Source organism: Acanthochromis polyacanthus, chromosome 15, assembly GCF_021347895.1.
Source record: "Acanthochromis polyacanthus isolate Apoly-LR-REF ecotype Palm Island chromosome 15, KAUST_Apoly_ChrSc, whole genome shotgun sequence".
Lineage (NCBI taxonomy): Eukaryota > Metazoa > Chordata > Actinopteri > Pomacentridae > Acanthochromis > Acanthochromis polyacanthus.
This window is the reverse complement of record NC_067127.1, coordinates 14,712,051-14,732,581: the sequence shown is the minus strand read 5'-3', so window position 1 is coordinate 14,732,581 and position 20,531 is coordinate 14,712,051. Positions and strand designations below refer to the sequence as shown.

At 40.4% G+C, this 20,531-nt stretch overlaps 1 protein-coding gene and 1 pseudogene across 1 annotated transcript; both read right to left on the bottom strand.

Annotated features, from left to right (window-relative positions):
- Window positions 1–572: 572 nt before the first annotated feature.
- Window positions 573–2,169, bottom strand: LOC127537541 (golgin subfamily A member 4-like; annotated as a pseudogene).
- On the bottom strand, window positions 2,125–16,399 carry LOC110961853 (golgin subfamily A member 4-like). The gene is made up of 16 exons (XM_051959816.1): window positions 16,166–16,399; window positions 14,932–15,009; window positions 13,243–13,344; window positions 9,115–9,183; window positions 8,691–9,017; window positions 8,532–8,579; window positions 8,342–8,398; window positions 8,141–8,239; window positions 7,235–7,385; window positions 6,900–7,090; window positions 4,745–4,828; window positions 4,263–4,410; window positions 3,995–4,173; window positions 3,548–3,646; window positions 3,281–3,436; window positions 2,125–2,821 (listed from the first exon to the last, which is right to left on the bottom strand). Exons 1-16 carry the CDS (start codon window positions 16,241–16,243, stop codon window positions 2,294–2,296), a joined length of 2,394 nt encoding a protein of 797 aa, XP_051815776.1. The 5' UTR covers window positions 16,244–16,399; the 3' UTR covers window positions 2,125–2,293.
- Between the last annotated feature and the right edge of the window lie 4,132 nt (window positions 16,400–20,531).

Sequence of the window (20,531 nt, the reverse complement as noted above, 5' to 3'; positions counted from 1 at the left end):
TTACCACTCTGCATCTGGGTCTGCTGCAGCTGCTCTACCAACTCCCTCTTCTCAGTCTCCCTGATGCTGTGTTGCTGTTTGAGGTCAGATGTGAGCTGTTCACACTCCTTTGTCCTTTAAGGCTAACTGCTCTTGAAGCTCACCAAGTCGACTGATGCAGCTCTCAAGCTCCAAAGTAAGTCCACTGACTTTCTGCTCTTTCTCACTCAATACCTGGTCCATCTCAGACTTGCTGATGGACTGATTGTCAATACTTGCTGTCAGCCTTTGCAGGGCTTCGTTTTTCTCAGAGATTTCTCGCTCCAGCTCTTCAAGCCTGCTCTGCAGAGACGTAATAGTGTTGTCGTTCTGTTTGAACCTCGTCTCTGCCTTGTTCTCGTACTCAGACAGGCTGCTCCTGAGTGCATCTGCCTGCTCTAAAGCAGATTTCCTCTCCTGCTCTAATCTCTCAACGTTCTCTTCCACTTGAGCAGCAGCCCGTTGTCTCTCCTCTTCATACTGCTGGTTCAGCTGATTTATGGCTTCCTCCTTCTCTTTTATGCTACTTGCTAGCTGATTTTTCAAGTCACTGACGATGCTTTCCAAGTTGGCGATATGCAGCTCGTTTGTTTGCATACTTTCTGATATGATTCTGTTTGCTTCGTTAAGTTCTTCAATTTTCTGCACTTGTTCACTGGTAGACTGAGAATGATTCTCCTTCTCATGTGTTAGGCATTGATCTGCTCCATATGAGCATTTACCTGAGCGGTCATCTGTTCTAATGAAATGCATAGATTCTTATTCTCCTCCGTCTGCTGGTGGAGATTCTCCTCTAAAGTGCAATTCTACCTACTTTAGTAAGGATAAAGGTTTTTAGATGCTCTATCTTTTTCTGACTACAGAGCAGTCTCTCGTTCAGCTCTTTCACCCTGCATTCCACTCTTTGTTGGAGTTCATTAGATCAAACTCCACTTTAGACTGAACCTCCTTACAGCAATGGTCCATTTGGTTGCTGATCAGAATTAATTCCTGCTGGAACTCTGCTTCCTTGGCTTGCAGCTGATTGGAGTTTCCTTAAATTTACTCAGCAAATCCTCACTTTCCTTACATCTGGAACCTTCCAGTGCTTCAAGCTGTTTTCTCCGTTTCATTTAACTTATCCGACAAAGTCTTTAGCGTCTCTCTGCTCTCTTCCTGGTTTGTGTTAAGCGTGTCTTGGAGTGCATTTCTCTCATTCAGAGCCTGGTTAAGGTTCCTCTCCACTGACTCCATTTGTTCTTTTAACAATGCTTCACCCTGAGACGAATTTTTCCAGCTTCACTGCTGCCTCATTAAGCTCTTCTTGCAGCTTCTGCACAGTGGTTTCTCGAAATGGCCAGGTCCTCCTTTAAATTCTTCATTTCACACAACACAATTGCTCGTTCTCTGTTCTGCTCTTTTAAGCTGCTGAGATATTTCCTCCAGTTCCTGACCCCTTCCTGTAGTAGGAGTGAATGTTTCTCCATTAATTCTTCCTCCTGCTGTCCCAAACTTCTCTGCCAGCGATTGCTCCAGCTGCTCAACCTCCTGTTTATGGGTGCATAGAGTTTCTCCAGTTCTTCCTTATGGTTTGTCCTGCAGCTCTGACACTGTGCTGCTGAGGCCTTGGGAACTTTTCTGGGCCATCTCCACAATTTCTCTGAACTTGCTGTTCTTTCTGTTGCAGCTCAGTGTCCTTTTTGCAAGCTCCTTCTTCATGTTTTCTCATTCTGCTGAAGCTTTTTCTTAAAATTATCTTGCATTCTTTGGCTTTTTGTTTGAAACTTTTCCATTTTGTTTCCTGTGTTTCAGCTTTGCTTCCATCTCAGTAACAGTGTTTTTCAATTTCTTCTCATGGGCAGCTTTTTCATCATCCATCTGTTTTTTGAGGTGCATTTCTTCTTCCAGCTTAGTGTTTAGTTTCTGCCGTTGAATGACTTCTCCTTCTCTGAAAGCTCCTTTTTGGTCTTCTTGTAATTGTTGCTCCATTTCTTGAAGCGACTTTTCTTTTTGTTGACAATCATTCTTTGTCGTTTCCAACTGATGCTCCACATCTGTCAGATTCTTCTTACACTGATCAAGATCGTCTGAAATCTTACTTAACTGTGCGTTAGTTTCTTTCAGGCTCCAATTTCAAGCTGGGATTGTGATAAACTCTGCTGGAGCTGCTCCAGTTCCTTAACCTTGACTTTTAGGTCCTGTGGTGGGTGGAATGTGATTCCCCTTGTAGTGTTTTTTCTTTCTGGACGTGTTGGTCAATTTCCTTTTGCTTTTCCTTCAGAACAATTTCACGGCATTAAGCTCCTCCTTCAGTGTTTTTTCTATACTCCCAAGGGACTGCGCATGCTCTTGTTTTAGATTGCAAGCTCTGCATTGTGCTTTGACACCTGATCTTGAAACCTTTTTTTACTTTGCTGTTTGAGCATCTTTCGCTGCCACCAGCTTTCCTCCAGAAGCTGTTACTTTTCAACATCTCTGAAAGTTCAGCAGAAAGTGCCTCGAACTCTGCCTGCTTGGCATCCAGTTTCTCCAAGGTTTTCTGGTTCATGTCTTCAACATGTGCTTGAAACTGCAGCTCTTTCTCTTTCAGAAGAGTTTCCATTTCACCTCTGTGTTTTTCCTTGAGTTCCTCAAGAGCAGCATTATGCTGCTGGATTAGGGTGCCCTTGTGCTTTTCCAGCTGCTCCTGGTGCTTTTCCTCTAATGCAGAGATTTGCTCTTTGTGTTTATTCTTCAGCTCTTCCAGCTGACTGGAAAGTTCATGGGAGAGACTTGATTCATCTTGTGAGATTTTGCCCACAGAGCTCTCCAGCTCCAATATCCTCTGTAATCACACAACATGTAAGTGGTTAGATCATGCAATGAAGTTGCTACTAATACAGAACTCTGACACAGCTACAAAAGCACATTGTTAATTAAGAGATTTTCCTAACAATAGGATTGTGCAAGAACAATGCAGTTATCACCAAATACTGAAAGCTTCATTGGAAAGGAAGATTGGGTGTGTGGGAACAAAAAATCTGACGTCGCAAAATATATTTTATGTATATTTGTAAAAGGTGAAATTACTTAAAAACGCAATTTGACAATTTATTAACCCTTCTTTATTTCTGTAGAGCCTAAGCACCTGCAAAACAAATAAATTCACAAATCATTTAACATGCTATTTTGGTTCATCACTTAATATGGAAATAAACTTTCAAACTAAAAGCATTCAGTCTGTAATTAACATGCCCAATATGATCAAGTAGCTACATTGTTGGAAAATTATTTGTAAACTCACAGTTCTTGTAGTTTCCAGCTCCAGTTGAATCTCTTTAACCTTGTTATCAGCTTCTGCCCTTACAGCTGTCTTCTGTAACTCTGCGTCCTCCAGAGCCAGAGAGGCCTGTTGTTCTCGCTCCTTAGCTAACAGTGCAAACTCCTCTTTGCACTGCTCCTGAGCAGCACAACAATGAAAACATTTAAGAAACAGAAAAATTCTGAGGTCATTTTTTGAAAATTTTGATCATGCTGCAAAATTAAATGAAGAAAAATATTTTGCACCTACCACAGCTTTGTTGACTCTTTCACTTATCTCCTCTTCTTTAGCAGCCAAAGCTTCACTATGGCGCTTTTCCATTTGGGCCACCGTTTCCTCAGATGATTTCTAATGGCATCAAACACGTAACATACATAGGAAATATTAATACAGTACATCAAAAGTACACAAAATAATTTTTCCTTGTACTGTATTTCAATTCAGTAGTGGAATAGATTACACATCAATACTGTTAACAGTTTGCTGTTTCCTGTTTTTCTCCGAATTCACACACTTTGCCAGTGTTGCTACTTAACTTCTGCTAAGTTACTGTAAAATGTTATGATCAAAGAAACAAACCCTAAATCACTCTAGACCATAGATTACTCACAGGGTAAGGTCAGTAACACTAAATCACTAAAGACTCCTTTACAGCAGCACTAAATGTATGAGTGTTTGCAGAAGTCTCATGCTGACCTTCATAATGGTGACAACCTCCTGTTTGACTCGTGTGAGCTCCTGCTGCAGACTCTTCCTCTCTTCCTCACTGGCCCTTTCAACTTCTTTAACTTGCTCCTCCAGCTGAACCTGCAGCTGTTTTTTGGCCTCCTCCGCCCTCTGAGCTACACCCAGAGCCCGTTCAAGTTCCTCAAAAGCTTTGGGACCAAAGAAATGAGACACATCATTAAACCCATCCAGAGAAGACTTTTTATTCTGAACACTTTCAGACATGGATCGCACTCACCTGATTTCTCAGCCTTCTCTTTCTGTTCCTGCAATTCTTCTTTCTGGGCAGTAGCCTGCTGAAACCTGGAGCGCAGCTGTGCAATCTCCTCTTCTTTCATTTCCAGTGTCTCGTGCATCTGGCGCTTGGTCTCAGCAATGACCATTCCCTGAAAAACAGTAACCCATAAAAGAAAATCAGCCTGTCCAATCTGACACTGAAGCTGACATTGGTTCGACAGCTAGCATCTCCGTGTTTTACATCCCATCTCAAGCCCTGTGCCAACAATTGTTTTTGACTTTAAGTGCTCTCAGCATTGCTCACAGACATCTCCTGAGCTGCTGTCCATCCTGCAGAGTTGGGGTCAAAGATTAAGAGAAACAATATGGGACTTCAAGGTGTCTGACTTCTTAGCTCAACAGCAGAGTGAAAAAAACAACTAAATCGGCAGAACCTTCAATCAAGATGTAACTAAAGTCTTAAAAAAAAAAAAAAACCCTCACCTTGTCCTGCTCCAGCTGTTCAATGAGGTTCTTGGCATCACCCAGTTGAGTGATTAACTTAGTTTTTTCTGTTGTGTGCAGTTCCTTTAAACAAACAAACAAAAAAAACATATGACAAATGAAGACATTACGTATGTATAACTGAGATAAATCCCACTTCACACTGGACCACATCTGATTTTCTGACTCATATCCTGTATATATCTATGCTTTGGTCAGATAACATCAAAATGAGATGTTTTCTGCACCACCCAGGATGCCTCACCCGCAAGCCTTGCAACTGAGGAGTGTACACAAGGCCAGCTAAACCAACAAGTCAACCCAAATTACAGTCCAGTTTCACAGCAGCAGCATGTAGGAGCAACATCTCTGTACCACCACAGTTTACCCAGAGGTTACCAAACAGAAATGCTGAGCTTTCTATGTTTCTCAGTTGTTTTATCTGTGTGTACCAAAGGTAAAGAAGCAGCATTGATGGCGTTCATCTCAAGATTCAAAAAGTCATGAAACAAATTTGAAAAAACGTATAATTTAACTATAAATATTTGAAAGAGCAAAAACAGCACATGATACTCTTTCAACCGAACTGTAAACAAAAAATTTTAAAAAAATCCTTGAAGAGAAGGTCTGGAATCGTATACAGATGGTCTGTTTTATGGGATATTTGTCAGAGGCAGGGCAGGGGATGAACACAGCCAGCAGTTCCAGGATGCCGTCATGCTGCTTAAGAGGGCTAAACGCCTGTTAACCCCTGCTTTTCCTGACACAGCCCTATTTCCAAACAGAGCGCAGATTCAACCTAAAAACTGTGTCAACAAATGAAAGCAAGTCAATCAACATACAGTCACAGACAAGCTGTCTATTATTACAGTGTCTTCGTAACAAACATTTGCTATCACACGCTGCAAAACATCACAGCGGCTGTGGACAAGCTGCACAAGCCGATCATACCACTGAAGCAAAATGTTTTGAAATCAGTGAAAACGATGGTTCAGTCGTGTCACCCTGACATGACATGAACCCTCAGTCTGGAGCTCAGCCAGAGAATTTGGATGTTCGGACTGTGAGAACCACAGCAACGCGCTGTGTCACAGAGATAATGGAGGCACATAATCAGTGGACCATAAAGACTCTGGCAGACATTTAGCATCACACATTAATTACCCTAAACACACTGCAGAGTAATTTGCAGCATCTCAGCCCAGTCCCGTTCTAATCAAACCGCTTCATAATTACAGCTTACTGCCACATCAATTTATAGAAAAGTGTCTGCCTCCGGGACATATCTTTCTACTTTTGAAAACACATTGTTAAAGTGATAAACTATCTACAATTTATAGACAAGCTGACTGAATAGTGGATGGATTCACTCTAGGGTCATTCAAAAAATAAAAGACATCATGTGAAATTACGGGAATTTCCCTAAATGTTGACACCAAGCACAACTTGCTTCTATGTTTAATATTGACCTTCTCGGATTCAAAGGTGTCAAAATTTATGTAAATTCCCGTAATTTCACATGTCTTATTTTTGGATACCACCTATCCCACATGTTGATATTGACCTTTGAATCCGAAGGTCGGACAGATATTTTTGATTTTTAGCTGTTCATATTTCATGCATTACATACCATAGCACTTTCATTTTATACATATCCAATCCTTAGATAGCCAAATTATACCACATAAAATTTCTAATGGATATGATGATTAGTTTTTGTGTCATGGGTGGCCAAATGTAGCAGTTTAGAAGTTTGTGATGGATAAAATCGCAACTTTGTCATTCTCTGTAACATGCGATTATAAATATAAGGTAAATATTTTCACATTTCTGAGGACTATAGGTCACTGTGAAATGATTCTGAAAATTTCAGATCTTTATCTTTTGTTGTTCAGAAGTTATAGAAGTCTGAAAATGGTCAAAAATTTCAAGTCTTAATTTTGGCCGCAATTTTAGGGTACCCCCTACCTACTTCAAATGGCCATAACTTTGAAACTAGTGACAATAAAGCATTCAAAATTTGGATTTTCCCATCATATATAATGTACTAAATGTATGCAAAACTTAGCAAAAACTGAGAGGGTCAGGTGGGGACCACTAGTTGAAATGATACAGAATGACCCTCTAGTGTTGCTGTTAAATACATGTTAGCCACCTTCATCTTCTCCAGCTCCTGAAGTCGCTCCTGCAGCTGCTCCTGCAGAGTTTCATTCTCACTGCTCAGCTGTGCGCTCCGCTCTTTGTGCGTACGCATCACTTCTTTGCACTTCTGCAGCAGGTTTTCTTGCCTCTTCACTCTCTTCTGCAGGGCTTCCAGAAGTTTGGTTGGATCAGTGTTGCCCTCTCCTGTCCAGAAAACAAAATTAACCATTTAAAAATTAACGGTACAGCTCCTAACCAGCAATGACATATATTGTACACCTGGTATGTTCATGTTGAATGTTGGAGCTTGCTTCTTCTCACACAGGTGTATATAAAAAGTATGCTTACCCTCAGCGACTTCAGGCTCTAGTTCTTGCTCCTTAGAAGGACTTTGTGTAGCAGAAGTAGAGTCTTCAGCAACTTCAGGCTGAGGGACCTCACCACCAGGTGGCAGCGACCCATCAGACACCGCCTTGACTCGTTTCTTCAACAGAGCAACCTTAGAGAAAAAAAAGTTGGATAAACAAATATCCTTTACTGCTTTGGCTCATGACATTTTTTTTTTTTTTAACACATTTGGCATTATTCCTTGCAAGTTTAACTTTGTACATTCATAGTACGGCTTCATTTTTTGCTCTTACGTATCCATATTATTGCAGTCAAATTGTAATACAGGGTTCATAAGTGGAATCTTAGCAGGTACACTGCTTCAAAAAACTATTGTATACAAATATACTGTACATATTAGCTTTATCAGATAACTAACTGTAAATAAAAGTTGCTTTGTTTTCGCTGTTTTTATCATCTGGACTACCACCTTTTTACTAATGTGTTTTGGGAAAATACAGAGATTGTTGTAAATCCAAACAGAGGACTGGAGTGAATTTCACAGCAACAGAAACATATCTGCTTTGTCTCACAATACGGGGTATAAAAACCACTGGACTTTCTTATCTGGTCCATCTATGTGTTTGATTACTACCAATTTCAACTACACGATCAATGTCTGAGTGCATTACCACAGCAAGGAATATGCTTAAATTAAAAAATATATTAATTCAGGATTATGAATTAGTGCAGGGTTAAAAGTCTAATGCCAATGTTTGCCAAGGACAGTGCAGGTATACGCTACATTTCTGCACAACACGAAGTCTTACTCAAATCTTACTGTAAATCCTAAAAGCTATTGCTGCAGTTTTTACCCCACCCTCTTCACAAATTTCTATGCCATCACTCACATACCAGCACACTCACCTGTGTTTGGAGGACAGTAATCATCTGGTCTTTCTCCTCCAGCGCAGCATCAAACTCATCTTGTAGGTGTTTTTTGGCCTGCTGGTCCATTTGAAGCTCCTAGAGATCATTTAATATGTTCACTCATATGTGCAATTTTAATTTTAAAAAAAAAGACAGATATTGACTTAGAGAGACAATATTTATAAAATATAATCGCACCTCCCGCAGCTCCCCTATCCTGCGAAGAGCTTTATCCTGACTCTGACTGAGGATGGCCTGAAGGGAACAAAAATGAACAAACATCGGATCAGTTGTTTTTCAAAAAAAAATGTCTGATGAGAAAACAACAATGAAAACCATCAAATCAATGACAAAATATTTGCCATCACTGTTGTTTGGTAGAAATTACCTGCGTCTTTTCTTTATCTCGTTGCACTGTTCTGTATGCAGTAACCAGCTGCAGTTAAAGAAATGGGAGAAACAGTTACATGCTTGTATGACCATGTGCTATAAACTAAAACAGGATGCCAAACTTAAAGCTTTAATCTTCTAGAAGCCATTTCCTCACCTCAGAGTACTTCCCTCTATACTTCCCCAGACTCCTCTCCACTCTGAGCAGTCGGTGCACCAACTGCTCTTTGGAAAGAGACTCGGCGCTTCCTGGCGGCTCCTCAGCCTCACTCTCGATATCTGAGGGCGGATCATATGTGGGGCCTCCCGGGGAATCATTCTCTCCCAAAGGTGTCAGGGAGTCACGTGACGAGCTTCGGACCAGGTTTTCTTTTGATGGCGAGCGGAACAGATTTTCTGCCCGACTGGCACCACCACGAATCAGCGACTCCATTGAGGGAACTTTTAGCTGTAGTTTCTGGGCAAATGACTGCGACTCCTCTCTCTGCGGGGAGCATAAAGAGACTGCGTAAAAAGGGAATCTTAAACATGCAAATGAATGTGCAGGTAAGAGATAGGACAAGATTTTGTAATAAACATACAAGAGGAGAAGCACTTCCATCCCCATTGATGCTACCTCTGGGAGACCTCGAAGGTCCTTTAGAGGCACTCTGCAGAAAAAAAAACATGATGAGAGAAAGAAAATCTGTGCAAGTGAACTTGTCCTGGGCCAGTTAGTCATCCACACCCAGCGTGGCTCTCCCTGATTACTCTGGAGGGAGCAATATTAGTATTGCTTGGAGCAATGCAGGGGCAATGGGTACCCTCATGCAACTTGGAAAAAACAGAGGGGTTAAATACATAAAAGAAGGCATCTCTACAGTACAATCAACGAAAAAGGGGTTAAGACGATAATCTACAGAACAGCCATGAGGTCGGAACGAACAGACAATTCAAGTCAAGTAGGAGAGTTGCTATTTGAATTAAAGATGCTTGGCGATGCTGTGTGCAGCTGTATTACAAGAGCACAAACGCACAGTAGAAGTAAGTTGACACTGAGCGGCTTAGTCGGTTTAGTTGACTTGTTAAAAGCAGGATCAGAGTGAGCAAATCTTCTCCTCCCTTGTCCAGCTCCATGCTACTCCTTCCTCTGGATTACTGTGCAAAACAGCCAACATTTATTTCTGGTTCCCTGCTCATTTGGCATTTCTTCTTCATGGAATCCTGGATGTGGGTTTTAGGAGAGCTATAATGGTGTTGTAGACACACTAACTGTACATTTTAAGAATCCCTGTCTTGAGGGCTAATTATTGATGAGGCAAGAGGTTTGCTCTGCAACTACAAAGTAGTGTGGATACAGGTGTATGTAACAGGAATTAAAGGCACCATGTGGAGTTTTTGACCAGGAGAAGTACTCATGAATCAATGCTTTTCTAAGCGGGCTGCCTTTTGTTTGCTCTTGTCCACCTTTATGAGAAACCATGAGATTTTGGTTGCTTAATTAGACTTGCAGATTTAGTTTGTAGTCGGCAAGCTGACATTCCTAGCACACATTTTAGAACAAGGATATGCAATGCACCAGGAAAAGTAAAGAAGAAGAAGACTGTCACAACAAGAAAACAGACGTAACAAATTCAAGTCTTTGTAATAAAACTCCACTGAGTACCTTTAAGGGCCAAATTTTAAAAACCCCAGTAGCTTACTTCACTTATGCTTGCCTAACTATACATTTCACAGACTTTCACTACTTTACCCAGTGTGTTATCACACTTTGATGCTAGCAACTTTTGCCTGGCTATTTTTGTTCATGTTAAAAAGTGGACAATGACTCACGGATAACAAGTGTGGAACAGTATACCAACAGTGAACCAAGACTTAAGTGCCTCTATTTCTGTACTGTGAGCTCAAACACTACATATCAAAATTCTCACAGGGACAAATGAGAAACCAAATCTCAATGTTGCCTACCACTTGCTCTGCAGCAGCAAGCACACAGTTTATAGAGGCATAAAGATTCCTTTAAAGAAGTCAGAGATATCGAGCAAAACAAGCTTGTATAACCAAAATAAAATGTGAAAAAAAAGATAAAATTGTTTGATGAGATTTTGCTATCATGGTTTCAGAAATTAACATTAAATGAGGACAAGATGTTGGTGGAAAATGACAAACACACTGCGATGGATTGCATTTAGGATATATCTGGTTAATCCCAAGAGATGACAAAGACACCTTTAATATCTGTAACTGCAGCACATCAAAACTCTCCAGACTGTAGACTTTATGTAACCTCTGCTGTTCTGAGCACCAAGTACAATAGAAGTTGGATAAATGGAGGAGGTGTAAGGCTAACCTGGAAAGCATAGTGCACCTCTATCAATTATATTTAACCTACATGTATTTAGAGGCAGCAGAGACCAGTGCTTCTTCAACCTAGTCTCAAACTGCAAGCTACTCACTACAGTCAATATCTGTTAGACAGATCAGCTAACCAAATCATTGTTTCATTATCGGAACATTGTACCATAAAGTCAGTATAATTCAGATTAATGCTGTGCAGCATCATCTGGTATATCCATATATAAATGTGACTAATGGAGTTGAAGATGACATAAATCATCCTAACATGACTAATACTTCCCCAGCTTCTACTCCACACATCGCCGTTACTCTGCTGACTCACATCTGTTACACCTCTGTTCAGTCTCCAGCTATTTGGATTTTAACTCTGCGACAAAATGTCAGATAACCGTCACATCAACATGACATTCTGACTAGATGTCGTTCTGGAGGCGCTGTCTTGCAGCGATAAGATTCTTATTTTAAAAATCATACTGTCATCTGATTAAGCCAACATAACGGTAACAGCTCTTAAGTTTTTTGTCCTTCAGCCTGTCAGATCATCAGTGTTGTGTTTTAATAGACCAAACATCATTTTCTTGTGCCTTGCTAAGCCCAGGAGGCAGTGATGATGCCCCTGCAAAACACTGTCAGGAAGAACGTGTTCTGGTGGAATCTTTGCACACAGTACAGTGTGCAGTGTCATTAAAATGGATAATTTACTTTATGAACCAAGTAGGCCTGCACTTAATACACGATCCAAATCTTTGTCAATCTCGCCCCCTCCTACCTTACCGATTTGCTCCTCTCCTACACCCCTCCCAGGAATCTCCACTCATCCCATGCAAACCTCCTTTCCATCCCACACAGGACCAACCGGCGACATTGGGGGGGACAGAGCCTTCGCCGCCTCCACACTCTGGAACTCACTCCCCTGCGCCCTCCGTGACTGCACCACCCTCACCACATTCAAATCCCTTCTAAAGACTCACTTTTTTAGATCTGCTTTCCTTGAGTGATACTGCATTTTATCTTTAACTTGAATGATTTTAAATTACTGTTTATTGACTTTTAAATTAGCTGTTTTTATTTATAACTTGTTTTATTTTATTGTATTTTATGTACAGCGTCATTGAGTTCCTTGTAAAGTACTTCAAAAATAACATTATTATTTGTCAAAACTTGCCATTTTCAGCATGTAGGGTTTTGGCTCAGAGGATGTTGTGTCCTGTAGCGAAGTGGATTTTGGAAATAGTAAAATGCAGATAGCGGAAGGTGAGAAGAATGCTGCATGACACAAATGGCTCGTAACTAAAGTCTACATCCGGTGGGTCAGACTGATTTCCACAAAGCCATTGATGCTCACCGAGTTGGCACCGAACTTTATGCAAAATCCCAGTTTACACATTGAAACACAAAGCCAGTGTTGTCAGATTTACATAGTCTGGAGGCTGTTTTGAAAAGCTGTGCTTGCAAATTTAACCGTCTAAATGTGGACACACTCTCGAACCTTGATGGACCAACTCTACAAGCATGTCGTCACTGGCATTAGTAAACACTGACAACGTTAATCGCATGTTACCCAAAGAAGTAGTTCACATTTCTTAGAATGAAGGTTAATTAAAAAGCAATTCGCTGTTTAACAACATATGATGCCCACATTTGCTCATGAAATGTTACATCAAATAGATCGTAGACACATGAACAGCTACATGATGTGTTCACAAAATATGTATGCATTAGTATTTTTACTTGAATAATGAAGAAACCGTTTGATTTCCCTTTTTAAAGTTCTTTCTCCTAGTCTTTTGCTGTTTACATGTATAAGCACACATGGTCTATTTTTTGAGCTCCACAGGGGCTTCTACAAAGCTGCTTTGGTCTGTTTGTTTACTTGGAAGAGTACACGTGATTCAACGTTTCATCTACTTAAAAAGTGAACCCATACAGGAAAACGTCAACTCTCCAAATAAACAGACTTGTGGGGAGAAGGGACAAAGACCATCAGGCAACATAACAGGGTGTAAAGGGTCTATAAGGCAAGCAACTAAGGTCACCTAAAGACAAAGAGGCAATACTCAATTCTTTGACAGATCTTAAAAACTGAAAGGTGGGGCAATAAACCAACACAGGTCAGAAAGCACAGAAGCTTCTATCCCACAATGTAAACCACAACTCCCATTAGATGCAGGGTTAACCTACATATGAGATGCCTTCTTGTTGCTAAATCCAAAGCAAACAGGAGACAGATAGCAGGGAACAAGCTGTCCCTACTTGGGCCACAGTCCTCTACAGATTCCCCAAAGGCGCAGGAGACGGGAGGGAGGAACGAGGCAAGAGGAGGAGGAGGAGAAAGATGAGGAGGAAGAGGCAGGACGTGAGGACAAACTCACCACACTGGCTACCTGGGCCGTTTTGGGTCGTTTTGAATGGTCCAGAGCAAAGATAGTATACTCAGAGAGAAAAGCGGGCTCTGCTATCATCCCGGCCAGCATCTGACCCCGTCAGAGCAGTATCGGGACGAAAGTTGGGGAAAGGAGAGGAACACAGAGAGCAATGAGAAAAACAACACCATGAGAGTGAAATAGCGCTGAGGGGAGTGTCTAGCCAGCCTTTAAAGAGGAGGCTGGCCGAGAGAGACGGAGATGGATGGAGAGAAAAAGCAGAGAGAGGGAGACAGAGGGAGAGACACTACATGAATTGGAAGAAAAATAAGAAAAGCGTAGAAGTGAAACACTTAATCAACATTAATGTCATGAATAACAGTTTGGCATCTCCACATAATCTTTAGTTATGATGTTATTGAACACAGGCTAAATCTGCCTTCAGTAATCAAATAAAATCTTTAAGAGATGCCAAAGTGTTTTTGAGATTTGTGAGGTGAAAAAAAGATGCTGCAATGGCACAAGAAGCTTCTAAGCTGAGGGCTCGTGATCCTACGTTACAACAACACATCTGCACTTCCAAAGGATAGGGGAGAATATAAAGTGCAGAAACCTGACCAAAACAGACCGTGTCATTATTCCAGTTTGGGGTTTGCATCGTTGAAATGTCCAAAACTTGTCAGGAATGTGTGATTAAGATCATATTTTTATCTGAAGATCAAACAGCTAAGACTGCAAACATTCATATTTAAACTCTCAAACAGATGTGTTAGCAGTATCTTGCATCATCTTACAGCCATTGTCAGTACCTCACTGTCTGTCTACCTTTTTTTAATGAATCAAAGGAGTCGTAAACAGACCTGCTCGTATACACTGTGGCAACATTCGGTAACTAGTCACCAGAGACAGAAAAACACAAAGGAGGAGGCATCAATTATTCATACACATGCTGAAATATGGTTTGCCATCCACAATGAAAATGCTCATCCTATAGCCTCAAATTGAGACTCTCTAGGATAAACAGTTTCAGAATTGTAATGAAAAGTAACTTCTCCTGTGTCCGTGATTGAGCCATCATAAAAAAAAAAACAGTGATTAAATGTTCTGATATTTAATTTGTGTTGCATGAGTTCTTTACAAATGTCAACTTTATCAGGTAAATGCTCTTTAATATGATCATCAAGCACCTTGGACTGAAGTGTTTTATTTTAGTTTACCGTCTTTAAACACCATATCTATACGATGTCATCAATGGGGATTGCTGAAATCGCTGCAACATTGAAACTCACAATGTTGGCCTGGCCCATATGTTCTCATGAATTATAAAGACCATGTTGCGATAGCTCCAATGTGCAATGCAATTAGCTACGGAGTCTGGGGAATTACATGTCTCTTACTTCATTCATCTTATTTTAAGAGGAGAGGACAAGTAGTTGAAGTTAATTCTTCCAAAAGTGACAGCATTATTGGTTACCTTCACTTGGCACAGCTATCAAAAAAATCACTTGTATGCTATTGAGGGAACATTAAGCGTAACAAAACACATGACATATTTGAACACTGACAGAAGCACAGCTCTGGATTGAAAATTAGAATATACGCTGGAGAGAGAATATGAAATTTTGAGCACAAGTACACATAAATACATGCACATAAATATAAATATTTGTGTCTATCACAGACTGACACTATGCTCACCTCTCTGTCACTGGGAGAGGGCGTGCCATCATGATGATATGGAGGGGTCTGGCTGCTGCGCCGGTCTCCGCTGCCCATCTGTTAAAATAAACTGAATCATAACTATGCTCGTCTTTCTTGTTTGACAAAAGGTCAAGTCTTTTTGGCTGCCTGCCATACAAATATTTGACTGACAACTGCAATACTGCTGTTAGTGCAAGGTAATTTGTCCTGTCCTTGCCATTCCAGACAAGGGAATTGATGAAAAGCAAGCAAATTTTAGGTAAATAGTTCAACAAAGGATTAGACTGCATGAAGAGCTACTTAAAAGTTGGCAAAAAAAAATTGTGAATATGAAAATATTTTTAATTTTAAAACTCTGACTACCTGAAACAAGATGTCCTTTTTGTCACTAACTTCACTGAGTTATTTTTTTACATCATTTTTAAATAATCGGAAATCATCTAATAAACTAGGATTGGTTTCCAAACCAGCAGTTGTGTCACAATCCTCCACGACAGGTAGCAGTTTGTATTTTAGATTTTAAAGCCAAACCACAGAGCTAAGAACAATCATCTGTATTCAAGCTGCAGATGTTCTAAATGAAGCAAACACATGTAAATATGTGCAATGAAAAATGAGGACAGGATGGAGCTGAGCAGCTGGATAATGATGAACACATGCAGTGTATTCCAAACTACCCTGAAGCTGGACTTGAAGCATTTTGCAGGACCATTTCAAACTTTTATATGCTTTAAGTGAGGTACTTTCTCTAATATTTTTAGCTGATGTATTACAGTGGCAGGCGTTTGGTACCAGCAGGGTTTGCAAGTGTCAAATAGTTTATATAAAAGGTCAGTAATAGCTGTCAGCTGACATCCACTTGAAGCCATTCACAAGCAACAGAACAAACACGCCCATATTGTCAAAATGTCGATTATACGATTCCTGTCTGTTATTTTTTTGGTTGGTAGGTTTTGTTTTCTCTCCACCCACGACGACGAGATTTACCAGTTACAGGATTTCTTGAACGCACCTCACTAACTAGCAGCAGCTACTGACAGCTAAGTTAGGAAGCTAATTAAATAACTTAGCATGGAGCTAACGTTTACAATAGCAGAGGGACTAAGTGACGATTCAACTTTAAAAAACTAAATGAATGGATATTTTCAGCTATGACCATACTTCTGCTACACGGTAACTTTATGTGGAGCACCACAGCTGCTTGTTAGCTTCGGGCACCACAACAACCAACCTGGGCCTGCTGTGGTGACTGCGCATTCCTCTGCGGCGACTGCTCCTCGTTTATTTTCTGCTTGAGTTTCTTAAACATCTTGCCACGCCGATGTAGCTAACAACCTGCGAGCAGATGTCTACTATGCGGCGGAGATGTAGTTTGTCTCCTTTTAGCTTGACAGCCAGTTCTCCAGGCCAGACTTCCTTGTTCGCCTCTGATTTTCAGCAGGTGGCAGAGCGGTCTGCGCATGTGCGGCCAACGTGGAGGACAAATAAAACGTCAGAGTTAAAGGGACAGTGAGGCGTCTTTTAGCTACAGCGCCCTCATTGGACGAAGTGATATTTTTTTTAACACACTCACTGGCCAATTTATAGGCCTGTTCAATTGCTTGTGAACACAAATAACTAATAACTAATCAACTAATCATATGGCTGCAGCTCAATGCATTTAGGCATGTAGATATCAAGACAACTTGCTGAAGTACAAACCGAGCATCGGAATGGGCAACAAATTGGATTTAAGTTACTTTGAACGTGGCATGGTTGTTGGGCTAGACGGGCTGGTCTATTTCAGAAACTGCTCATCTACTGGGATTATCAGGCACAATGATCTCTGGGGTTTACAGAGAATGGTAAAAAGAGAGAGAGAGAGAGAAGATCCAGTTGTATGGACAAAAAAGGCTTGTTGATGTGAGAGATCAGAAAAGAATGGGCAGACTAGTTGGAGATGACAGAAAGGCGACGGTAACTCAAAATAACCACTCGTTACAACCAACAAATGCAGAATACCATCTCTGAATGCACAACACGTTCAACCTTGAAGAAGATGAGCTACAGCAGGGGACCACACTGGTTGCCACTCCTGTCAGCTAAGAACAGTAAACTGAGGCTACAATTCACATAGGCTGACTAAAATTGGACAATAGAAGATTGGAACCACATTGCCTGAGTCTGATGAGTCCTGAGTTCAGCTGCGACATTCAGATCGTCAGAATTTGGTGTGAACAACATGAAAGCATCCATCCTGCCTTGTATCAATGGTTCAGGCCGGTTGTGGTGTAGCGGTGTGGGGGATATTTTCTTGCACACTTTGGGCCCCTTAGTACCAATTGAGCATCGTTTAAAAGCCACAGCCTACCTGAGTATTGTTACTAACCATGTCCATTCCTTTATGACCACATTTTACCCATCTTCTGATGGCTACTTCCAGCAGGATAACACACCATGTCACAAAGCTTGCATCATCTCAAACTGTTTTTTTGAACATGAGAATGAGTTCACTGTTCTCCAGTGAGCTTCACAGTCACCGAATCTCAATCCAACAGAACCTCTGGGATGTGATGGAACGGGGATTGTCATCATGGATGTGAACTGTGTGATGTTATCATGGAAATATAGACCAAAATCTCTGAAGAATTTAAGGATGGATGGATGGATGGATGGATGGATGGATGGATGGATGGATGAATGGATGGGTTTCAGCACATAAAGGAGGAAACAGACACACAAAGACAAACACAGTTATAGGTCAAAAACTGAAAGAAAAAAAAATTGAAGAATGTGAAGTAGGCTGACAGTACCCGAATTTACTCCACTGATGTACACAATACACTTTCTTGGTACTTTCATTTTTAAGGCATTTAAATACAGAAATCTAATGCATACAAATAATTGACATCCAAAACATCCAGGAAGACTAACTACTGTGAAATGATAACAAAATAAAAGAACAAAGACACGATAGAAACTCTGTGCTTTGCTTTTGTCTGACTTTGTTCTGGGTTTAGTGGTTTCAAGGAAAAAGATTCTAAAACCTCCATTGTGCGTCGAGGATAACAGGCTATGCAGTACAATATCAGAAGTGCTGTTTTCAGGTGAGGTGTGGTGCTTAAGCTTCTGATTTTAATGCACGTCAGAGCTGAAAATGGTTGATATCTTAAGCTGCCATAAAAATATTTTTACACACCAGTAGTGTATAAGCATGCCTTTATAATATCCCTCTTAAATGTGGACACTTGACTTTAATGGTCACAAGAACATTAGATAGTTGAAACAAAGAGTTTTTTTCTGGCTGAGGGAAATTTTAGCATTTCAAAAGGGCTTTTGCTAGGATATATTATTAGCCACATATTTCTACAATGCCACTTGTCATTGAAGATAATGCTTTTGTTGCACAACCAAAATTCTTTTTTCTTTTTATCCAAGGTTATGGCCTCACCGTGGACATTAGCTGTTGAAATTTCAATCGGAAAGGGATTGTTCCTTTTCACATGGTTTCATTTAAATATTTTTTACAACCCTTCAAAGTAAAAGTATATGATTCTTTGCAAGAAAACACAAAAATTAGGGAGTAGTATATACTTTGGCCATTTAATTTCAATATATTCAGTCTCTCTCACTCTCTCTTTAATCTTTTAATTATAGACATCAAATTTCTATTAGTACTAAGGCCCAGGTTGGAAGCTATTGCTATAACAAACATTCATATAAAACTTACAGCCGATGTACACAGCAGCAATGTGTGGTCAGAAGAGGGCACTGTTTAAACATGCTTTACTGTTATTGTCAGTCAAAAGCACAACAACCAAGACTTACATAATGTTTCATCTTGCGTGCGCTACCAAGTTTTCACGGCTGGTACTATTTTCCGCTGCTAGAAGAAAGTTAATTACTCTCCCTGTATTCTTTGGCTGCATCCCTAAAAGTGAATCTCACAGGGGAAGGCTGCAGTGCTACACAGTGTTGCCAACTTAGCAGCTTCTTGTGTGGTAATTAATGCCTTTGTGCTGCTACATCTGAACCTGTGCCAGTTCCTGCAGAGCAATGCTGCTCAAGTGAGCAGAGAGGTTTGTACCATCACAAACAGATGACCTTTAGTACAACGGCTCTTTTGCCAGTGTGGCATTGAGCAGAATGGAGATTTTCTACTGTAGCAGAGTGGATGTTTTGTTCAAAAATTCAGTCACGGTGCTGAAATGGTATTTTAGATTCAGAAAAATGACATCCGCAAAATATTAGCAGGATTATTACAAATGTTCTAGCTCTCCTACATGCACATTAGCGCCACCTATTTCATCATTTTCAACCTATAAACCTACCATCTACAGTGCACCCACCTTCACAGAGTGTCTGTGAAACATGTAATAACATTTAATGTGATTTATTCTCAGCTGCAGATTCCTTTTTGTAGAACTTGGAGCATTTGTTTCACATGAGCTCACACTAAGGCCCCCATGATTTATAGCCAATGCAGGTTGGAATTTGTCATCTCAGTAGTGCTATGACACACAAGACACACATATCACACACAGATCAGAGTGTTTGTTATTTATAAGATGGTCTGTGGAGTCCATGCACTACATGATGTTTTATATTTATCGTATATGTATGCATATCTAAAAATAGAACGTCTGTATGTTTGCTCTTCTTCTGAGTCATGATGTCCTTTTCGTAATGCAATAAAACCGCAACAGACAGAGAAGTTGAGAGGAAAGATCACACAGTAGGTGTGAGTCATGGTTTAAATATGTGCGATTTCCCTCCTTTGGGATCTGGCCATGTGCAAATATCTGAAATAAACATTTCTGAGTCAGATTTTTCTGTCTGGTGGAGAGAGAAAAAAAAATCTTGTCATTTTAGGCCCTAAAGTCATTCAAATGAAAATGAAGATGCGATTTGCATTTTTCCTGCATTGTGACTCGAATGCTTACCACTCAGCAGGGCTTTTGATTTACGACGGGAGGCTGGTACAGTGAGTATGAACGATGGGTGGTTAACGGCAGAGTGATGCAGCTCCTCTATACCATGAGGCAGTTAATGCTGCACTCTGAGGCACACAGCAGAGAGGACATGAGCTTAAAACAGGGAAATCGGCTTCTGTGTGTCTGCTAGAGGTTTTGTTTTGGACTATTACCCAATCAAGGTAGTTTCAATATACAATACATTTATTACCTCCAAACTAGTTTATAACTTAACTGTTCTATAAAGTTGGGACACGAAGTCTGAATGTGACTCTGTTTAAACAGCAATACTATAATAGAACCACTGTTGACAAGTGCAGAATAACAGTAGAACAACTGAGTGAAAAATGTGTTAGTGTGAATAGTAAAATGAATGATGACTGAATTCAATTTGGCTGCTTCAGTTTCACAGCCCTGGTGGTGTGATGTCCTGGCTCACAGTCACACTGTCTAAATAAGTCATAATGCTTGCTGTGAAAATTGCAGATTGCGATGAGAATTGTTACTAATCCTGTTCAACATTTAATATCTTCCTTCACTCAAGTGAAAGTACAAATGCCAGACCTTCAAACTCCTCCTTTCCTGCATTTAAAATCCCACTTAGGTAGAGAAACATGATCAGCTGAATGTACATCATGTATAAAA

Excerpts from the sequence above, each read along its gene's own strand:
- LOC110961853 (XM_051959816.1), bottom strand. The coding sequence starts at position 16,243 with ATGTTTAAGAAACTCAAGCAGAAAATAAACGAGGAGCAGTCGCCGCAG. Across the intron at positions 7,386-8,140 it reads TTACTGTCCTCCAAACACAG|GTTGCTCTGTTGAAGAAACG; the intron begins GTGAGTGTGCTG and ends TTTTTCTCTAAG. Across the intron at positions 4,174-4,262 it reads AGAGAAGGCTGAGAAATCAG|CTTTTGAGGAACTTGAACGG; the intron begins GTGAGTGCGATC and ends TTGGTCCCAAAG.